At 41.3% G+C, this 21,567-nt stretch overlaps 2 protein-coding genes across 4 annotated transcripts; one reads left to right on the top strand and one right to left on the bottom strand.

The window, feature by feature from the left end:
* Positions 1-1,814: 1,814 nt before the first annotated feature.
* pkd1l3 (polycystic kidney disease 1-like 3) lies at positions 1,815-14,198 on the bottom strand. Its single transcript, XM_042062149.1, has 25 exons — positions 14,142-14,198; positions 12,663-12,946; positions 11,392-11,442; positions 11,031-11,144; positions 10,842-10,873; positions 10,695-10,746; positions 10,525-10,586; positions 10,379-10,441; positions 10,123-10,272; positions 9,814-9,935; positions 9,468-9,582; positions 9,251-9,379; positions 8,779-8,998; positions 7,680-7,858; positions 7,343-7,573; positions 7,131-7,232; positions 6,671-6,849; positions 5,908-6,054; positions 5,343-5,545; positions 4,807-4,994; positions 4,330-4,465; positions 3,918-4,113; positions 3,453-3,666; positions 3,073-3,157; positions 1,815-2,739 (listed from the first exon to the last, which is right to left on the bottom strand). Exons 2-25 carry the CDS (start codon positions 12,838-12,840, stop codon positions 2,678-2,680), a joined length of 3,210 nt encoding a protein of 1,069 aa, XP_041918083.1. The 5' UTR covers positions 12,841-12,946; positions 14,142-14,198; the 3' UTR covers positions 1,815-2,677.
* dhodh (dihydroorotate dehydrogenase) lies at positions 13,742-21,225 on the top strand. Of its 3 annotated transcripts, none has more exons than XM_042062150.1 (9): positions 13,742-13,818; positions 14,408-14,620; positions 15,283-15,482; positions 17,239-17,321; positions 17,579-17,766; positions 18,576-18,689; positions 19,273-19,426; positions 19,781-19,940; positions 20,279-21,225. In XM_042062150.1, the coding sequence occupies exons 1-9, from the start codon at positions 13,801-13,803 to the stop codon at positions 20,451-20,453; spliced, it is 1,305 nt and encodes a 434-aa protein (XP_041918084.1). In that variant the 5' UTR covers positions 13,742-13,800; the 3' UTR covers positions 20,454-21,225. The 3 variants fall into 3 exon arrangements, with proteins under 3 accessions (XP_041918084.1, XP_041918085.1, XP_041918086.1); XM_042062151.1 differs by having other exon boundaries at positions 13,803-13,852; XM_042062152.1 differs by lacking the exon at positions 13,742-13,818 and adding an exon at positions 15,032-15,087 and having other exon boundaries at positions 14,509-14,620.
* The last annotated feature ends 342 nt before the right edge of the window (positions 21,226-21,567 follow it).

Here is a 21,567-nt window from a genome sequence, read left to right as displayed (position 1 = left end):
AACATGTTTCGGCCAAATATGGCCTTCAGGGCAGAAGAGAGAGAGGTCATGTTTGGCCGAAACATGTTGGCGATGTTTAATGAACTAGCCGAATTAATAAAGCGTTTAATTAAACATGAGTGCCTTGGATATACCTGTTTTTGTGAAGAGGTGTAGGCACCATCTGAATATGGCCAGTAGATGGCAGGCTTGCATTTGTTTCATGGCTACAAGTGGCACACAACTCATGAAGTGAAGGAGTACAATGAACCTGTACCTACGGCCGAATTACAGCCGTAGCGATATCCTTTACCAACCCCACTCCCACAGAATAAAATATTCTCTTTAATCAGTCTGTCAGGAGGGATTCTGTACAGCCACGACACTTTCTGTGATGTCAGTTCAGACCACCCATAATTCTAGAATGCCCAGGTGAATTACTGTTCTTTCAGCTTCCCATTTCCATCTAGCAGAGAAGTCGTGACGAGCTTGGGCTTCACAGGGAAATTAAGCTTCAACCTTATTCTCAAAGTGTCACGTGCTACCAGAGCGTTTTCAGGATCCCTTTGATATTCGGACACAGCTATACCATCGCAAATGATTTAACTTGAGCTTTGTTTGATCCTGTGCTTTTAATCTTTTAACACTAATTACAATTTTATATGGTGGAAAGTATTCCAATCATTTCTATGAAAGTAGTAATATAGCCTGCTTCACTGTTGAACTCATTCCATCTTGCCATCTTTTGTGTAAGTGGTGTCTTTTATATGTTATAGAAATATGCCTGTGATGTCAGAGAAATAGTACTCAGGAAAGTGTTAACTGTAGCAGTCACTGTCACCATATAATAGACTGCTCAGAGAGAAAGAGAGAGAGTTTGTGTGTTGAATTATATATGCATTTTTACATCTTATACAGTATAACTGCTCTTGGACAGAATGTTATGTGATGAACATCTTTGCTGAGCTTGTAGTCAGCCTCAGTTTAATATGCGATACAATATTGGTCACAAATTATTTTCATTTGATTATTACCCAAATTATAATCCTCTTTATAAACTGAGATTAAAACTCAAATTTGGTCCTTGTCTCTCTGATAGTAGCCTAGCCTCAAGGGCGTAGGTTTGGTCTCAGCTTTGGTGGGGACACATCCCCAACTCCTGTTGTCACAATACCAACATTAGTGTTTCAATACTAATACTAAGTGAAGAATCTCAATTTCGATACTTTTGCGATTTTTTTAAAACTTGATTTGGTTTGTGTGATTTGTGAGATCATTCACATCAGTGGCAATCATAGAATTTGATTGACCCTCCACACACACACACACACACACACCTAGGCCACGGCTGTCGAATTGAAAGCTCTGTCGGTCAAATTCAATATCAAAATGTTTTACTTTGGCCTTTTATGGGGTATATATTGGCAGACAGCCCTGGTAACTTACCGTTGTCGTTGACACACCTGCTCGCTTGACTGCCACTGCAAAGTAGCCTGTGCATTGGCATTCTCCATGCGTGTCAGATAACCCTGACATTTCTTGTATTGTCGTGCTGGCTGTCGGAATGATCAGCAGTACAAATAAGTTCGCTAAAATATGGGTGGGGACAATTTTGTCATCTTAAAATTTTGATTAGGACTAGTCCTTAGCGTCCCACCCTTTTCAATCGATAATCTTAACAGAGCTTACTAAAATTGTATATAGGCACATCCTATATATACATTCCAATTTTATTTCAATTTCAATTTAATGAGCTTTATTGGCATGACTGTAAGTGTTACAATGTTGCCAAAGCAGTAGTTACATCAAAACAATAGCAAATAATAATAATAATAATAATAACAATTGACATGGACTATGGAGAGTAATAAAAATAATAGAACATTAGAGCACACACACACACACACACACCCACGCCGCACACTCCATCCCCTCCCCCAAACATACACACACTAGCACACAATGGAGAAAAGAAAAAAGAAAGGAAGGATAAATATATATATTTGCTTGCCTAGTGGCTGTCTCGTGCTTTATGGCATTCTGTGACATATCGTGCCGCTAGTGGTAATAAGGTTGGGTACTCTCCTAATAAGTATTTGATTTGAGTGTCATTCTGTAAATTTCTAAAATTTGGGATTTTTTTTTTTTTTCAAATTTTGTGAAATATATTGATCTGATGTTTTCAAATTTTTTACAAGGTAAAAGGAAATGTTTTTCATTTTCGATTTCTTGTGTGCAGCATGTGCATACCCTCTCCTCTTTTGGTTGCCATGTTTGTTTGTGGCGGCCTCTCTCTATGGCCAATGTGTGGTCACATATGTGGCTTGGTACTTATAGGATTTTGGGTCACTAGACTTCAGATGGTTATAAAATGTAACTGCTCTTTTTTGAATTTTTATTATTAATGGGAATTGACCTAATTCGGCTCTTGCTCCATTATTTGGTGTTGATCTGTGTAATTTTAGTATGCTTTTACAAATTTGTGTATGAAGTGATTCTATGATTTCTTTTTCCCAATTCTGAAAATCTTGATTTCTTAATGGTCCCCATTCCTTTATCCTGTTTAATTATTATATTCATAGACAATGATGATAAATGTGACATAATGAGAGCAAGATACATGTGTCATTGTCATTATTTCAATGAACTGTTTGAGCTAAAATAAATACATTTCACATGTCAGATTGGGTCCCTCAGGTTAGTTCATCCCCTGCAGTCCCGTTTCCCTCCCGGTGTACTGCTCGCGTCTCCTCTGTTGCTCTGTGAAAAAAAAAAAAAAAAAGATTAAAGGCACCCTCTAGATCAGCTTTCAATACAACCCACATGCTGCACATGCACAGCACATACCACATAATCACTCAATAGTCTCACTGATCCAGCACTTGTATTGAATATGTAACATTTGAATGTACTGATGTGATGCAAGAAAGTGAGAATGACTCAAATACAGTTTTGAGTTTTAAAGTTATGTTTAGGTACCGCTTAAAGACATGGGGCAGGAGGGCTGCGGCGTTCCTCAAAAGGGCAAACTCACTTATCACTTAAAGTACTCTTCAAATTTTTGAAATATACAGCTTTATGGGTAAAGATTACCTTTCAGGAGAATCTCCACCTCCTCGCTCTCCTCCACTGCCACTGGCCTCATGATCAGAGCAAAGAAGATTGCCACGGCTATCACCTGCAACATTACCATAAGGATTAGCTTCACAGGGAACACTCTCGCTCGCCTGTGAACTGAGGGATACCGGGAATTATGATGATACTCATCTTCGTTTGAGTTCACAGAACCAAACTGTAACAAGAGCTGAACTGGAGATTGATTGCAGGACTACCCAAGTGAGGAGAATGTATTTCTGATATGAAAGGAGAGTATTTGAGGGTTCTCCTCCTAACTCTACCATTCTTTCCCAGCAAGATGGCTGTGACCGTTCCAGGAAATAACTTTTCAGACTACTAGCTGGTGAAGGTCATACCTTGAGTGGCTGCAGGACAAAGATGCTCTGGAAAAGTGACAGTCCGAGGGAAATGACCCATTGAATGGACATCTCCTTCCCGTAGACGAAGCCGTAGAGCAGGGTAAAGAAGGTGGACACTCCACTGATGGAGAACAGCAGGAACCAGCCCACAAACACAAACCACCAGGGGAGCCAACAGCTGGACTTCCTCCTGTGTACCACAAGCACTGGCCTGGCGGAGAGGGTCAAAGAAACAGGCTCACATGGAGAAACACAGGCAAGTAAAAGTTTACACACACACACTCACACTCACACTCACACACACTCACACTCACACACACACTCACACACACACACACACACAAGCATGCACACGCACACACTGGAATTTATCCAAAAGGTAGAGCTAATTAAAGTAATAAAAGTGTGTGTGTGCCTGAGCGTGTCCGTGCGTGTGTGTGTATGTGTGTGCCTGTGTCCCACCTCTGAGTGGTGTGAAACATGGCCACCATCTCTGCCTTCTTCAGCAGCAATCCCATCATGCTCCTGACGCACTGGTACTCCTCTGGGCAGGAGAAGGCTCCAGCGCCCAGACGCTCCAGGGACTCGGACAGGTGGGCCAGGGAGTATAGAACAAAATGGCTGCAGTGGACCCAATGGCAATCGCTCTCAGTCTCTCCTAAGGGACCAAGGGTAAGGACTCAGTAGCAGCAATGCATAACTACAGTATAAGCAAATTATTGTGGATGGATAATGTATGGGTTAGCTGTGTGGATGGATAATGTATGGGTTAGCTGTGTGGATGGATAATGTATGGGTTAGCTGTGTGGATGGATAATTTATGGGTTAGCTGTGTGGATGAATAATGTATGGGTTAGCTGTGTGGATGGCAGACCTTGCATCACATGAATGACCACATGAATGATGTCCAACGCTGCGGACAGGTCTGCAGACGACTGCAACCTCCCTGCCAGTGGCTTGATTTGGTTTTTGGGGCTTTTGCTGAGCATATTCACCACGTCCTCCGTTTCCTGGTTAAACAGCAGCAGAGTTGTTCAGTTGTTCAGTTGTTCAGCTGTGTTGAATTTGTAAGATTTATATTCAAGCCTTGAGAGTCATGGAGGGTATGTCAGATAAATTCACACAGCATGCATTAAACATTCAGTTCTAAAAAGAAGATGAAGATCACAGTGAAGCGGCTGAGTGACTCAAGGCTGTAAGATTTCATGAGACACATACACACACGCACACGCACACGCACACGCACACACATACACACACACATATATATATACACACACACACACACACACACACACACATATATACACACACACACACACACACACACACACACACAGACACAGTGGACCTTGAGAAAAGTTGGCATGGCAACAGCCACAGCCTTCTGGTTCTGCGTGCCAATCTGCGGGGCCTTTGGCGGCTGGAGGCGTGGCCTGATGCTGCGGAAGATGGTGATTATGAGGATGTTGATGGGGAACATGAGGAGGCCGCTCTCCACACCGATGATGACCTCCGCCCAGGTGATCTCCAACGGACCTGTGTCACAGGAGCATCACGTGCTACAGCGGCAGTGTGCTACAGCGACATTTGCAGTGGCAACATCTAAGCAAACACTCATCACTGCTGACTGTTCTGGAGTGTTTTCAATATAAAATAAAATATTCCCTATTTGAAATGTTCTCAGATCCAGTGTTATTATGCAAATGTTTGAAAATAAAGATCCATCATGATGAGACCCCTTCATTTTATAGCTCAATCCCAGTCTTCCAGTGTCAGCACCATTTCAATAGTACCGTCCACTCCTATCCAATACTTAATTGTCCTGTCAGAATACACAGTCTTTTTACCTAAGTACCAAGTTGACCATAGCAGAGGATGACTCACCTATCTGGACGATAACAGGCGAAGTTTCGTCGACCGGAGCCTTCCAGAACATGATGTTGATGGCCATGGTGCAGAGCAGCAGGCTCATGCAGCAGGAGACCCTCTGGGCACGGGTGAAGGGGCTGCGTCGTGGCGGGTCCACGATGGACACCCAGATGTGCTCATCCCTGAACCCGGAGGAGGTGCGCGTCTGGAAGATATTGCTGAGAGGAATGGGAGTGGTTGTTAAAGGTGTGAAGGCAGTTGTTAAATGCGCGAAGGCAGTCTAAAATGTTCTGATCAGCTGCAAGAACGTTTTGCCACTAAATAGAAAGCACTTTGTGTAATTGCATCTAGTGCCTAAATCCACCTGATGGGCATCTAAGATATTTAAAAGTATTGTGAAATACTATATGTGTGGAGCAAATACATTCCACATATCTTTGAAAACATTATATGATGATTCTACAGATTAATGACTAAAATACCACTTACTGCATAACATGACAGGTATTTAATAAATCCTTCAGACCAGTGAACCATGGAACACCATGACTACTTAGCTAGTTAAACTGAGGGTATCCACCTGAAGCTGGCAAGCTCATTTTTCTTGGCTGGGGTGAAGGTCCTCTTGATGAGCTCATCCCCTTTCTTTGAGCTCAACCAATTGTAACACAGAAAGTGCCAGACTTTACGCGTCTGCAGGTCCTGTATGGTGACTTTATTCAGATACCTAACAAGAGGAAGACATATTTTGATTACTGTAATGCAATGCTTCTCATCAACGCCTGATTTGACGAGCCGGAGGAACAGAAGCGCACTGCTGTGTGAGAGCCGATAATGTACTCTGTTCCCCTGTGCAGTCACTTAAGGCACACTGCTCATTAGTGTGTAGCAAACACCTTTCATCAGAGCGCAGCTATAATCAGCTTCATTCACTCGCTAAGCTACTTTCGAGACAAAGGGAGCTGTGTGGGTAAGCAGAACAAAAGGGTGAATGAAATGGTAGGTCAGCTCCGTGACGTTTAAATACCGTCTTGAAATGTCTAAAATGAGTTGAAGTGGCCAAGCTCTTTTCTGGTGAGTGGATAATAGCGTGATAATGTCACTCCCAAAATTCCACCTTTTAAGACTATGAATGAATCATATCACAGATGTATCATAGTTGAAAAAAAAACGGAAAAAAAACAAGAAAAAAGTATCACATTTAATTTAACTTGAGGCATTATCTTCACGGTGGTCAGAGGAGATTTTAGAAATATAGCTAAGAGGTAAAAGTAGAACACGTTGGAGGCTTTTCAACTCAGGGGGTCTGAAACTAAAGTGGGGTCATTGGGGTTCCTCCTCACCAGGCAGGGTGTCCTCCTGCGTTGTCATGCCAGAGCCGGATGCCCTGGAGCTCGCCCAGGCAGAAGGGTGTGGAGAGCATGAACATGTCCACGCCGCCTCGCTCAAACACAGGCTTGTCCGGGTCAGTGAGATGGTGGGCCTCACTCTCTCCATCCTTCCCTTGAAGGACAATGGACACCTAGGAGACAAGTTAGCACACACATGAAGAAACATCAGCAATATAGTGCCTAATGGAGAAATGATTAGGTTTCTAATCTTCTAGAGCATCTTGTATGTTAATATCAGAAAATCATGCTGAATGTACCGGTATGTCCTGCTAAAACTGTGACTGTTTTGACTCCATGGTGTCACCAACTTCATTTGAACTGGCAAGTTTATTGGGGATTTTTGTTGTCACACAACACAAACAAAATAAACGCTTATCTGCGATTTTCAGCCTGCATCTTCCTAGGCGCTCACCGTGGCAGAGGTGCCTGCCCCGCTGCGATAGCCAGTCTGAATGTGCAGAATGTAATTATAGTTGGCACACGGATGGTTGTCTTCCAGAAGTGTCATCTTTCTCTGAGGAGCACAAATCTGACACGCATCAGAACATTGAATATCCTTCAGTGTGTCTATTTTTAGTGAAGGGGAATGGGGTGGGGGGTGGGTTCAGGGTTGAAGCACTATACCTTCCTCAATGCCCGCCGGTCTGCATAGCAGGCCCAGAGTAGAGTCAATATATACAGGCCAAAGAAACAACTCAGCAGGACCACAACCACGTAGTTCTCCGACACAGTGCCAAAGTACTCGTTTATGCGAGACAGGTCGATGTAGTTGGGTGCCACGAAGAAGGAACTCCCGAAAAATGTCAAGTGATTACAGAAGCACTGGGTCAAATTAGGCTTTGTGTTCGGCCCCACCTAGACACACACACACACACACACACACACACACACACACAGCAATCCTAAATATGTAAAGACGTATGAAAGACAGCATGTTCATATGACGCAAAATAATATTTACTGAGCATCCATAGGTGCTCCATGTGGCATTGTCCTTGTCCCAGAACATGCACTTTGTGGTGAAGATCGTGATTGCGACTTGGAGACCCTTGCTCGAGCTGGAGTTGAGGCTGGCATTCACAAACCAGGTCCCGTTGATCCTGCCACGCAGCTCTGGAGTCACCAACCAGCGATAGTTATCTGGTCAACAAAACACCCAACGAACATGAAATAAAGCAGTGACTGATAGAATACAAATAGCACTGTAGCTCAGACAATATGTATACAGGATTTTAAAAGAGCCTGATCAGTGCAATAGAGCTGATCTGATAGAGCTGATAGAGTTTTTTAGTTTTGCACTGAAATAGTTTTTTATTTTACCTGGTCTACATTACACTTTACTCTCCTATTGGACTATATTATTTATGCTGGTCTCTAGACCTTACTGTTGCACTGTTGGACTAATGTTGGACTACTTTTTGCACCTTCACCATGACACCCACTCTCTTGAGCACCTTGCCACACAACTAAGGACTATGGTTGGACTACTGTTTGCACCTTCACCATGACACTCACTCCCTTTAGCACCTCACCAGTCCCGGCCCTGTCACTACAAGCGTCTTGATCACCCTCAAGCACATTGGACTTTCTTAATTTAACTTAGTGTATTTAGTACAACTTAGTGTATTTAGTACAACATAGTGTATTTAGTATTTAGTTTTGTTAGTTTCTTATCTTATCTTTTACTGTCTTTATTGTACAGTGGAGTTTAGATATATGTTTATACTATACTAATGTTTACCATTTCTGTTGTAAGTGCATGTTGTGTGTTATGTCTGTATGCTACTGAGACCCTTGAATTTCCCCTTGAGGATCAATAAAGTATCTATCTATCTATCTATCTGATAACATGGCCAATTAAAATAACACAAATCATTTTGACAATTTAATACCATAAGCAAAGCAAAACCCTAAGTGCAAACGTGAGGGGGTCAGTGCAATGAATCTGTGGGCTGGACACACCACCACATTTGCTGAAGTGATAGAATGAGCATTTGGGCAGGTTTTGCTGTTTGATATTTACTGGTCGCCAAGTTTTAGCCACGTGTTTTTCATTGTACCTCTGGAAGTCAAGAAAGCTTCCTCCTTATATGTTGTGTCGTTAGGCGAGGAGCCGTGTGCTAAGAGGAGGCGCAGAATGACCTCCTTGTTCGGTTTCATGGTGAGGATCACTGTTGTGTCCGGGTCTGTGACGTTGAATGAGGTGATGATGGCTATTGCATTGTCAACGTTCATTTCCGTGGTGGGAGGTATTGATGCATTCGGACGAGACAGATAAATCTGTTTCAGGGTGAACATAAATATTAAATCACAATGTGAGCAAAATGGGCTCTTTTATTTCATATATTCATGTATTTATTTTTGGGCCTAATTTAATTCATACATATTTACATTTTAATCATATATGTCTGTTGTATTGTATATTGTCCATAATACTGTCTGTGCTGCTAGAGTGACGCCATCGGCTGGAGACAAATCCCTTGCGTGCGCTAACACCCTCACTTCAGATTCTGATTGAAAAAAAAAATGTACCTCAAAAGACTCAGCTAGGTTACTGGCGCTGATTTCGGCTGAGCCATTCTTCAGCTCCAGTCCGCTTACGGTCCCGCTGATAGGTTCATCTGAGTCCGTTTTGAATGGGTTTTCCTTGAAGCTGTACATCTAAAACAAACAGCCTGGACCATCAGTTTACTTTCACAAGCACCATGAACAGGGTTTCACCATCATGACAATGCAGCGGATCTCTAACCTCAGCTGTGACAGAGGCATACTTGTCCAAAAATCCAAGTGAGGAGGGCAACTTGAAGTACGTGCCTTCCATCTCTGAACCGATCACCTGATTCTTCAACTTTTCTGGCTTATGACTAAAGAACATGTAGAGAACACAGGTAGCAACCTTCCACAGAAGTGACACATGGGGCCCTTATTTAAGTGATTGGCAAAGTGGGAAATGCTAAAGCTCATTTAAAAATGAGGCCAAATGTATTTGCTAATTTAATAACATGAGCAAGATCCTAAACACAAACAGCAGCTTTTGTACATGTACATGTACAAGACACTTGTGTTGGTGATACTTTAAGTTTGTGCTTACAAACCTGCTGGTATAAATAGTGACTGTTGGAGTGCTTATAACAACTCCATTGTTTGGGCCACTACTGCCCCCTGTAGGTGTGACAGCTCCATGTATTTTCAACACCAAAGACAATATGTCACCATTCTGAGAGAGGAACACAACAAAAACAGAACTTCATCACTGGTTGGCCTCATTAAGAAACAGTTCTTTTAACAAATGTGTGATTTAAGATTTTTGATTTAAGATTTTTGATTTAAGATTTCCCTCTTGTTGCGAAACTAAACTACAATGCCCGCAACAGATGAACCGCACAAAGTGATTTTTAGCTTACCTCCTGAACAGGGTCACCTGAGCCTTGCTTACACCGAGACGCCATGTGGGAGAGTATGCCCCCCGTGCAGCTGATGAGCAATTTGATTTGGTTGTCCTCTAGCTGACTGGATTTGCCAGCTGCATTGAGGAGAAGCTCCATATATTGCATCTGACGGTGTGAAATGAACACGGATGTTACTTAGCCAACATGGTCACCATGCACCAACACCATGCACCAACAGTAGCCTACACAGGAAACAATGCAATGGTCATACCATCTTGCTATGTGGGGGTCCTTCTGCGGTTGTCTCTAGTGTGTCTAGGAAGTTAACGGCTGCCTGTCAGGAATAAGGCACAGGACATTCATATGGCAGTAATGCAGAACAACAAAGGATGTGAGAATGTCTTAATGAAATCTGACCTCTAGGAAAGCATCATACATTCCTAGCTTTGACGACATTGTACTCAAAATATTGTCAATTTCTGCCAAAAGAGAAAGAGGAGGTGGATTAATGTTTTGCCTATAATAAAAACAAAACAGAAAGTGTAGGCTACATTTCTTAATAAAAAAGCTAAACTGACATCACTGACCATTATAGGTGTCCCGCTTGGCTCTGTGAGCTGATCTCTGACGAGTGTTGTTCTATAAGGATAAACAGTGATTTGTGTGATCTTAATAGTGGAAGCAAAATCACCAACAACTGCAATGCATGATTGTTTCATAAATATACAACTCACAGCACTCTGAAGTTGTATTGAAGGTTTCAGATCTATGAGTACAACAAAACAATTTTTCAAAAGATGTTCTCTGTGAATATATTTTTTATGTCTTATTATTGTTGTTGTGCAACATGTTGCTTTGTACGAGTTAAGTGAGATCTGATGCATGGTACATTACAGAATAGTATTATTCAGAAAATATCATACCTAGTTGACAGATGTATGAAAGGTTCATGGTGCAATACTGCGTGGTTGTCAGTTTGAATGGATCCATGACCACGTATGAGCAGTAGTAGGATGTCTTATTCAAAGTATTCACCACTGATATATATATATATATAAAAAACATTTTAAAACACTTGAATCAATATAACACAATATGAAAATATTATGATGCAATTCTTTTCAAATCCACTTTTAAATTTTAGGACATCCCTTACTCCTGCCAAAATGTTATTTTATTAGAGCACATGAGAAAGGATGGATGAGCATGCATTTGCATCAGATGCTTTGCTTCTACTTCAGACAGTGGAGCTGAGTCAGACTGCAGCTGTTGTGATTTTCTTACCAGGTGCTTCCTCCTCTCTCCCTCGCAAGATTTTCTTCCCAGTAGATTCACCTGACAAATACAAAGGGAATCAATTTGTTAAGAAAAATCAATAACCTAAAGGAAAGATAGAGTTTTTTTAAAACATTATTTTTTTTTATCAAAGAAGTGCATGATTTGGTAGCATGATCACAGGTAATGAATGCATTCTCATGAATGGAGAAAGCACTGGAACACTCTCAGAAACAGAGTTGTAGAGCAGTGTTTGAATCACTATACCATTGCCAGTAGTTAAGGTCACAAATAACTATACCAGTGCCAGTAGTTAAGGTCACGTTATGAATGGTATGTCAACAATGCTAGATTTATAATAACAATGATACTAATAATACTGCAACAAATAACAATAATAAGTAATACGTAGGTACATAATAATAATGGCCTACCAAGTGGCAATAATAAGTAATACGTAGGTGCATAGTAATAATGGCCTACCATGTGGCAAACACAATAAATTGAAACTGCCCTGCTGTTGTATGCATGATGACATACAGTACTGTAGACATTGAATGGTTTGGCACAGAACTAGATGATGGTGAAATAGATCTATCTACACTCACAGTAAAAGGGCTTGTTTTATAAGGGAGTTATTTCACATTCAGACATTTGACAATACAATTACTTGTGTGTGTGTGTGTGTGTGTGTGTGTGTGTGTGTTATATTCTTCAAGATTCTTCATCATCTTTTCCTATGACGTGGTGGCACAAAATACTGTCCATAGTATGTGCAGGACCGTGGAAATGACCTGGGAAATGTCATGATTATTCCAGTCATCCCTCTCTAAACTGGTCTGACAACCTGCAGATCGTGATATGTTCAGTGGTGACCTGCCCATCACAATACACTTCTTCTTGGTCTCATAAAAACAACATTTTTGATACATCCAGACGCCCCTTCTCACCCTAAGTGACCCTGACAAATGACAACTGTAGTTTATATCCCAGTACTATGGCGTAGTCCAGTAAACACTCACACTCCGTCTTCAAGTCCTCTGCCTGTGATGAACACTGTCAGTCGATTTATATAGGAGTCAGGACGTCCACCTGCCAAGTCACTTCACGTTGTCCTTATTTCTCAACTGCTCTATTTATAACTACAACTAACCATAACCAACTACACAACACACCAACACAGGATTTCTTGTCACATTAATTAAAATATCATGATCACCATCATCATCACCATCACCATCATCATCACTATCATTAATATGGCCACCACCATTACTCACCATTTAATGGATTTTCCTCATATCTGCCCATCAGGCTCTTGCCTACCCACCAAGCCTCTGATCTCCTGCCCCTTGCCACAGTCATGTCCTGCAGAGCGTCTCTAATCGGACAGCTCAGGGCCCGAAGAAGCCGTCCTCCCCGTTTCTCACAGGCACCGTTGGCCTTAGTCCAGGGCATCGCCTTGGAAGAGAACTCATAAACCACGTCATTGAATTCAGTCCTTGGCTTTCCTGTATAGGAATATGACTGCTCAGCACACGCGCTTCCATCTGCTGACGAACATCTGTCAATCCACAAAAAGACACAGAAAACTATTAAAATGGACATTTCTGACAGAGACCAAAAACAAACACACTTGTGTATATCAGCAGGTGAAAGAGACGGTGAGGAATTGTCTACTCCAGCTCAACTTATGCAAAACAAGTAAATCTGGGAGTAAAAACAGTGACTGTGACATCACTTGATTAGGGAAATAGCAACACAAACTCAAACAACATGCAAAGTGGAACTTCTTGTCACTCCATCCCAGACTTCAACAAGTGCTGGTAGAGATTCACCATTCCAAAGAAGACCATGGAGCATCTTAAAGACTACAGTAAATGCATACCAAAACCTTTTGAGACCTCTGCTATGTTTGAGGTTTAGGACCAAATTATGCTAAAGTAATTACACATAATGTTGGCTTTTGTTATAGGATTGTTTGTTTATATAACTCTTATTATTTCCACAAAAAAGATGTGATTAATCGCCTACAAAAACTGTTAGGTCTACATCACTTTGAGTAGTTTTACCCTTAAGCTAAGTTTGAAGGGATCATCAGAGTGATGCAGAGTAAACAGAGAGACCCAAGCAATAAAGAGACAATTCCAAATAGACTAGGCCTACAAATAAAAACATACAGTATGAATTATGCGATCATTAAGCTGTCACAATAGTTTAGAAACGGAACTTCTTTGTAATATACCTATAGACAGTAAAATAAATGTAGCCTCCCATTCTTGAGGACTGATTTTTTTTTTTTTTTACACGTTGACGTCAGATCAGTCTCACTGTCGCGAGACCAATACCCGGAAGTTGCTGCTGCCTATGTTTTGAAGTTGTGCAACACGAACATGCTTCTCAATGTGATATAATGGTATGGCGGGCAAACTGAAGGTAATGACAATATCACTGGATGATCGTAGTAAAGGCATGACTTTAACACTATTTATTCTGAAATGTCCTTTCATATCCCCTTCGCCCATTTAATTGGAGAATAAATTGATCTTGAATAACCTAGCGAGCTAATATTAACTTATTTTAACCTGATAATCTATGTGGCTAACACAGCTAACCAGCTAACTGTGTTAGGTAACTTTTGAGTAATATAATAATTTTGTGATATAACGTTGGAAAGTGTTGATTATCATATCGTCAAATGACATGGAGTCTCATGTCTGGAGAATCATAACTTACTTTAAAGGAAATAAGTAGCCTACCTTAGCACTACCTTGCATCTTCTGCCAAAACTGTGGGCAAAGTACCATACCCATAGATAAAAAGCAATGTCTAGTCTTGAGTGTGTGTTCGTTGTGTTTTAAACGTGCTACATAGATTTTCATACAAAACTGAATCAGAAAAATCAGCAGATTTATTTGTAAATGTGTTCATCTCTTAAAGTTGTTTTATGGAATGTGCATTGTATGTGTAGGACATGATGCTCTTCTGAACTGTCTGTTAAAAAAACTTGTTTTATCCTCCACAGAAACAGCTGAAGGAAGCCGCTGGTATAATTGGGGCGGGCAGTTTTTTGTTCGCCTCATACCTCACTGCCGTTGGAGATGAGCGCTTCTATGCCAACAGTCTCATGCCCTTGCTCCAGAAGGTGGTCAGCGCAGAGACGGCCCATGTTCTGGCGGTACGGATCCTCAGCTGGGGTCTGGTACCTCTGAACAGATACCAGGATCCGGCCTCACTGGTTAGTGTGTGAAGAAATTAACGTGGGTTATGAGTCTCATGCCTAGCCTTCCCCTCCAGATCCTACTTTGCAAATCTTTCATCAGGCTTAGATGATACCCTGCACATCTCCTGGCTAATTGTTTAAATGAAAAATGTTGTGTGTGGTAATCATCAAGTTCGAATTACCAAGGGAATTACCATGGACTTCATGTTAATTTTTTTGGCCAGTAAAAACTCCATTCAAAATGCTCAAAGAGCATGACAAATATTTTAGGCCAAAACTTGAGCTTGGAATGTGTTTGAAGTGCTCTCCGTTCCTGTGGTAGTTTTGGGTCGTTTAAGAGGGGTCTAAAGACATTCCTGTTCAACATGCACTTAGTTCTTTAAGCGCTTCTTATGCGTTATGGTTTGTATAATATTGTTTTATTAGATGCAGCCTCTGATTCGTGCTGACTCATTCCAAGCAGACCGATTGAAATGCATTATGTGAGTTACCATATCATCTGGATGAGCTGTGACTGCACTAAATAAACAAAAACTGTTAGGATCTATCATTTAGATGAAGGAATATTGGCCTATGTAGACTTTCATGTCAACATCCATGGAAGCATGTCGATGTCGAGAGCAGCAGAATCTTATTGTGGAAATACTTGTGCGGAATGTTGTTTTTTCTGTGTTAAGGAAGTGAACGTCATGGGTCAGAGGTTCAGAAACCCTGTTGGGATGGCGGCTGGCTTTGACAAGCACGGAGAGGCAGTGGATGGCCTGTACAAGTTGGGCTTTGGGTTTGTGGAGGTTGGCACGGTAACACCAAAGCCCCAGGAAGGAAACCCTCAGCCACGTGTGTTCCGCCTGCCTAGCGACCAAGCAGTCATTAACAGGTGGGCATCACGTGATGTGGTTCATTAATCATTAGAAATGCTGCTCCTTTGCCTGCAATGCATGGCATAGATGTCCAACCTGGAATGAGACACTAGTACACTATGGGAGGTGTTTAAGACTGTTCCAGCAAAGCTGGTCTGCTTACTATATACAAAGATACAGACAGTGAGTATTTCTACATTGGGTTCATGGGGTAACTCTTGTAATTTGCCCTTCTGCTCTCTGCTATACAGTCAATATTGTCCTTGGGTGTTCAAGGGTGTAATGAGAGAGAGGAAATACACTTGTGTTTGTTAATGTGTCTGCCACACACATTATTTTACCTTTAAAATACAAGGCCACTGCATTTTACACTACCGTTCTAAAGTTTGGTAAGTAAAACATACAGAGAATGGGGTTGAAGAGGAAATGTAACACATTGAATGGGAAATACATTGACACCTTGTTGACACAATTGTAACCATTGACATGGTTAAAAATAATGATTTTGAATTGAAATAAGAACTATGTCCTTTAAACTGTACTTTAGTCAAAGGATCTTTTATGTGCTTGAACCCCAAACTTTTAAATGGTAGTGCACTTAAGATATTTTCCATAGTCCAGTGGTGTGTTCAGTGGAATCAGGCGAGCTTTTTGGAGACTTCACACACAAATTCAAGCAGCTTGATTTGTTTTTGTTGCTTCAATATGTTTGAATAGCAAATTCAGTCTTAAAAGCCAATGATGTGTACCAAGTGAAATGCTTGTGTGTCTTCCCTTTTTAAGGTAGAACACACACTCTCAACTACCATAAAGCTATTTCTCTCTGATGCTCTCACGTCACGTGCCACCAAGCACAATGTTTGGCAGGCCTCATGTACTGAACTAATAGACTTGCCGTTATACATTCTCAGTGGACCTACCATGCTCAAAGTAGAGCAGGTGAGGGAAATGTAAAAAATCGATTTAATACGTTTTGAGTTGTTTTGCGGAATGTGGTGCCCTAAAAAAATCATCATACGCCTTTTAGCCACGATGTCTCTGTTTTGCCTTTACATGCTGTAAGTGGCTTGATTTGTTATTGTTATGGTTGAGTTTTGCATTTGCTGGAGGATGCCTTGTCTGGCGGTTATGTAATGTGGTGTCAAGTTCATTACGTTCTCCTAATGATATTCAATAAGTTGCACTGCTCCTTAAAATTATATCTAAACATCTCTGCGTTGATCCGTGGCCTAAGCTTTCTACATGACTGAGTGAATACCCTCATGGTTCCTCTGTGTAGTCAGCTGCCTGAAAGCTACTTATGTTGATTTGAGTGCTTTTGTACCAAATTAACTAGTTTGTTTTCTTCATTCTTATTCATTTGTGTGAGTAAAGTGGAAGGGCTTCTATGGCGAACACGATAAGAGTTTTAATGAGATGGGTTTATGCACAGCCAGTGTGTCGCTCTACCAGAATATTTGGGTATGCTGATTACCCCCCCCCCCCCCAAAAAAAAAGTATGCTGATTACCCCCCCCAAAAAAACAAAACAAAAAACACACACATTTACTCGTAAACACATTTACATTTACAAACACATATGCACTTGGGTGTATGTCCAATAAGTTGCTGCTTTAAATCGTAGCAAATTTCATGTCATCATTCTCATTCATAGTGTGTTCAATGGTGTACATGTGTACTTTTCACAGCATGAGCGTATTGAGAAAAGAATCTCACTGTGTTTCTAGGACTTACTGTGTGTGTGTGTGTGTGTGTGTGTGTGTGTGTGTCACAGGTATGGCTTCAACAGTTGTGGCCTCTCTGAAGTTTTCGAGAGATTAAAAGCAAGGGAGACAAAACAGGCAGAGCTTACTAAAGGTAACAGTCCGGACTGACTGTAAGAATTGTTTACATTAAAACATTAAAAACACATTGTAACACAATAGCTTTGGACACTTCTCTGATTTTTTTCCCCCTTCATGTTAGTACCCATTTATGAGAAACATTTGTTACGGTAGCCTGTAGAATATAATTTGTGTTTATATAGATTTATATGTGTGAAGATTTAATGTACAAGGCAGTGGAAAGATAGCCACCACCTTCTTATGCTGCTAACAGTCTAACGGCACTTTTAGTGGGCCTTCCTCTGGGCATCAACCTCGGCAAGAACAAGCTGACCGAGGACGCGGTCTCCGACTACCTGAAGGGGATTCAGACGCTGGGCCCGCTCGCGGACTACCTTGTGGTGAACGTCAGCAGCCCCAACACACCAGGCCTGAGAAACTTGCAGGCAAAGGGTGAATTGCGCCACCTACTGGTTAAGGTGAGAGAAAAACAAACAAAATGGCAGCATCATTAAAGAGCTTAGACAATGCCATGAAGATGTTTGAGTCGCATATGCATGCAACCTGCTTGCACAGCTCAAGCTAAGTGATGCATCACATCCGTATGATGGAGTTCTGTTTGTGTTTCTGTGATTTCTGAGTGTATTTGTATTTTGCATTTTGATTGTGATTGTTTGTAATGATGCTTTGCCTGTGTGATTGTGTGAGAAAGACAACCTTCACAGCATTATCTTAGAACCATGCCATGGAGGCGTTTGTGTCATGCATATGAATTAATGCAACCACCTTGCACTTAATTTGCACAATTTAAGAAGGAATGACATTAAATGTTCTGAATTTGAATATGGAATCAGTTAAACTATTGCATGATCTATCAGTAATACAATTGCAAAAGCTTAGGGTTGCATCACATCCTAATGGTGTGTGTGTGTGTGTGTGTGTGTGTGTGTGTGTGAGTGTGGTCCTCTGTCGTATTTTTATGTTTGTGTGTGTACATGTGCTTTGTTTGTTTGTTTGTGTGTGAGTGTGGTCCTCTGTCGTATTTTTGTGTTTGTGTGTGTACATGTGCATTGTTTGTTTGTTTGTTTGTGTGTGTGTGTGAGTGTGGTCCTCTGTCGTATTTTTATGTTTGTGTGTGTACATGTGCATTGTTTGTGTGTGTGTGTGTGTGTGTGTGTGAGTGTGGTCCTCTGTCGTATTTTTGTGTTTGTGAGTGTACATGTGCATTGTTTGTTTGTTTGTTTGTGTGTGTGTGTGTGTGTGTGTGTGTTCCTGTCTTGTGTCGCAGGTGCTGAGGGAGCGTGACCTGCTGCAGGGAAGCAGGAAGGTCCCCGTTTTGCTCAAAATCGCCCCTGACCTCTGTGCTCAGGACAAGCAGGACATCGCTGATGTCGTCCGGGAGGTCAGTACCAAAGGGACACACAACACCTGCAGGGGTGTGTGTGTGTGTATATGTCTGTGTATATGCGTGTGTGAGCTTGTGTGTGTAGTCACTGGCACTGTTCTGTCTGGTGCCAGACAATAATTCTCACACCTTGCGCAATCGTGCATTAGAATGCATAATGGTAGTCTCCATGTTATTCTCCAGCCTTAGTGCTCAAATGACCTTCAATTGCAGCCTTGTCATTTCAATAAAGATGATAGGTGGAGTACATTAGAGGAAAGCATTCCAACCATGTAATCATGTAAGACATGTGGGCATCTCCGATTATTATGTGAGCAGATATTCATATATACCGTAATACCCATAGTGAGCATGGTCGGTCAAACCAGCCGGAGGCAAGTAGATGTAAAAGTAGCATTTCTGCGTGCTATGGCTATTTCATTCCAAGCTGGCTAGAGAATGCGTCCCACCTTGTGTATGTGCTCTTTATATGTATAGATAGATAGATACTTTATTGATCCCCAGGGGAAATTCTTTATATGTATGTGCTTCTTTCTTTTCAGTGTATTTTCTTTTTTTTTTTTTCCTTTTTGCAATGTAGCTCCGTGTCGATGGAATCATCGTCTCCAACACAACAGTGTCCCGGCCTGAGTCGCTGAGGGACTCTTCGAGCAAAGAAGCCGGCGGTCTGAGTGGTCAGCCACTCAAAACCATGGCCACTGAGGTGGTACGGGACATGTACCGCATGACCGAAGGTAGGCTTCCCGCCCCCCACACACACACACACACACACACACACACACACACACACATCCTCCCTCTGTTTACTGCCAAACACTAGCACAGGGCTACTCTGGGTTAATACTACAGAAACCTCCTGACAGAACTGCACCGGCTATCTGTTGATCAGAGCTGTGTGTCTGTGGTAATGTTTATCGTTGATTGAAATTAGCTAGAGGTGGCCAGATTCTCCTCTTCAGGGACTTTATTTGGTGAGGAGAACAGTAAATGAATTGGGGGAAAAAAGGCTGTGATTTTTTTTTCTTTTTTTTTTTCTTTTTAGCTGTATCGGGTGTAATGTTGTTATTTGCTTGTGTGTTTGCCCGCAGGGAAGATACCCATCATTGGTGTGGGTGGCATTGCCAGCGGGCAGGACGCCCTGGATAAGATCCGCGCCGGAGCCTCGCTGGTCCAGCTGTACACGGCCCTCGTATACCAGGGGCCTCCGCTCATCACCAAGATCAAAAAGGAGCTGGATCAGCTTTTACAGTGAGTGAACTGAGCAAGAGTGTAAGAAAGAAGAAACAGATAAAAACACATCTGCTTTCATGTGTGTGGAAGAGACACAGATGGGACACACATACTGTAAGAGAGACACACAAGATAGATAGATAGATAGATAGATAGATAGATAGATAGATAGATAGATAGATAGATAGATAGATAGATAGATAGATAGATAGATAGATAGATAGATAGATAGATTGATTGATTGATTGATTGATTGATTATTGATCCCCAAGGGGAAATTCAAGATCGCAGAATCAAAGAATACGTGATCGCAGATCTCTGATGTGGGTTTGTTTCTTTCCCTCTCCTGTCTCTAGGGAACAAGGCTTTGCTAGTGTCTCTGAAGCCGTGGGAGCTGATCACAGGTCAGCAGGCACTACAGTAGCAGCAGCAGCGGCAGCAGATGATGCAGCGGCGGCAGTAACACATAATCTAGAGAGCAGAGCGCAAACTCACCCAGTCTCAGGTGCCTCTGATCCAGCGGTCAGTTAGAGGGGGAGCAGAGCCTAATCTAAAGTCCTGTCCTTACTTGAAGCCAATACAGATGTGGCATTGTCTCACTGGTCCATACAAAACAGTATACCTACATGTATTTGGTGCTCAGGGTAGATTATATAAGAGAGTGACTCTTGAAATATTTCAAAATTGTGCATATTGTAAAATAATGTTGGTCAAACAATATTTGACAATAGATGTATGGCAAGTCACTGAATGTGTATCGCTTGTACTGTGCACTATGATTAATGTCATCTTTGAAATGATTATGTGTCAGCAGTATGTATTGACATAGTGTATATCGCCCAACAGGAAGAATTTAAATTTAGCTTTAAAATTCAGTATTTACTGTTAAATGACATTTTGTCTTTGAAAAAGTCCTTCAATGACCTTTTAGAGGTTTCATGTTTTGCCAAATACAAAATAAGCCTTTGCAAGAATTATTGTACATGCAGAGCACAGTTAATAAGACTAATGTAAAACATTAATTTTAAGAATGTATTTAAGTTATGCAGAGGGTTTGAACAGGCACACTTTGAAGCTGACCTTTGGATAAATTATGAGAGGAAGAGGAAACCAACCATTTCTGTTTTTTAGCAAATAGAAATGTATTCATAGAACACCCACTTGTTGTCATGCTTGGCTTTGTACAGTTTCATGCTACTCACATGAAGGGAGTTGTTCATAAAAGAAGTGGAACAAGTTCAATTAAATTCATGGCTAAATGTCATTGAAACACATGATTACATATAAATATGTTTAATCATGATATTTGATATTCCTTTGTTGTATTTGTTGATAGATGACTGCTATAGCTGTAGAACTTTTGTAACTGTTAAATTTGAAAATATTTCTACTATCTTGTAATACCCTACCACTGATTACCCTGATTTATCAACATTCTATCACACAATGTCCAGAATAATGAAACGTGAATTGTTCAGGTAATTCAATATCTCTGTGCCCCTTTAAATCTGTGTTAACACTGACGCATTATTTCCTGTTACACGTAATTTTTCTGTGCCGTCCGCCTCAAGGTCTTTGACCTCAAGGAAAATGTCAGAAAAGTGGAAATACTGGCAATACTATTAGGAAATGTTGGAATTACTGC

This window comes from Alosa sapidissima, chromosome 14, assembly GCF_018492685.1.
Source record: "Alosa sapidissima isolate fAloSap1 chromosome 14, fAloSap1.pri, whole genome shotgun sequence".
NCBI lineage: Eukaryota > Metazoa > Chordata > Actinopteri > Clupeiformes > Clupeidae > Alosa > Alosa sapidissima.
This window is presented reverse-complemented; position numbering and strand designations above follow the sequence as displayed.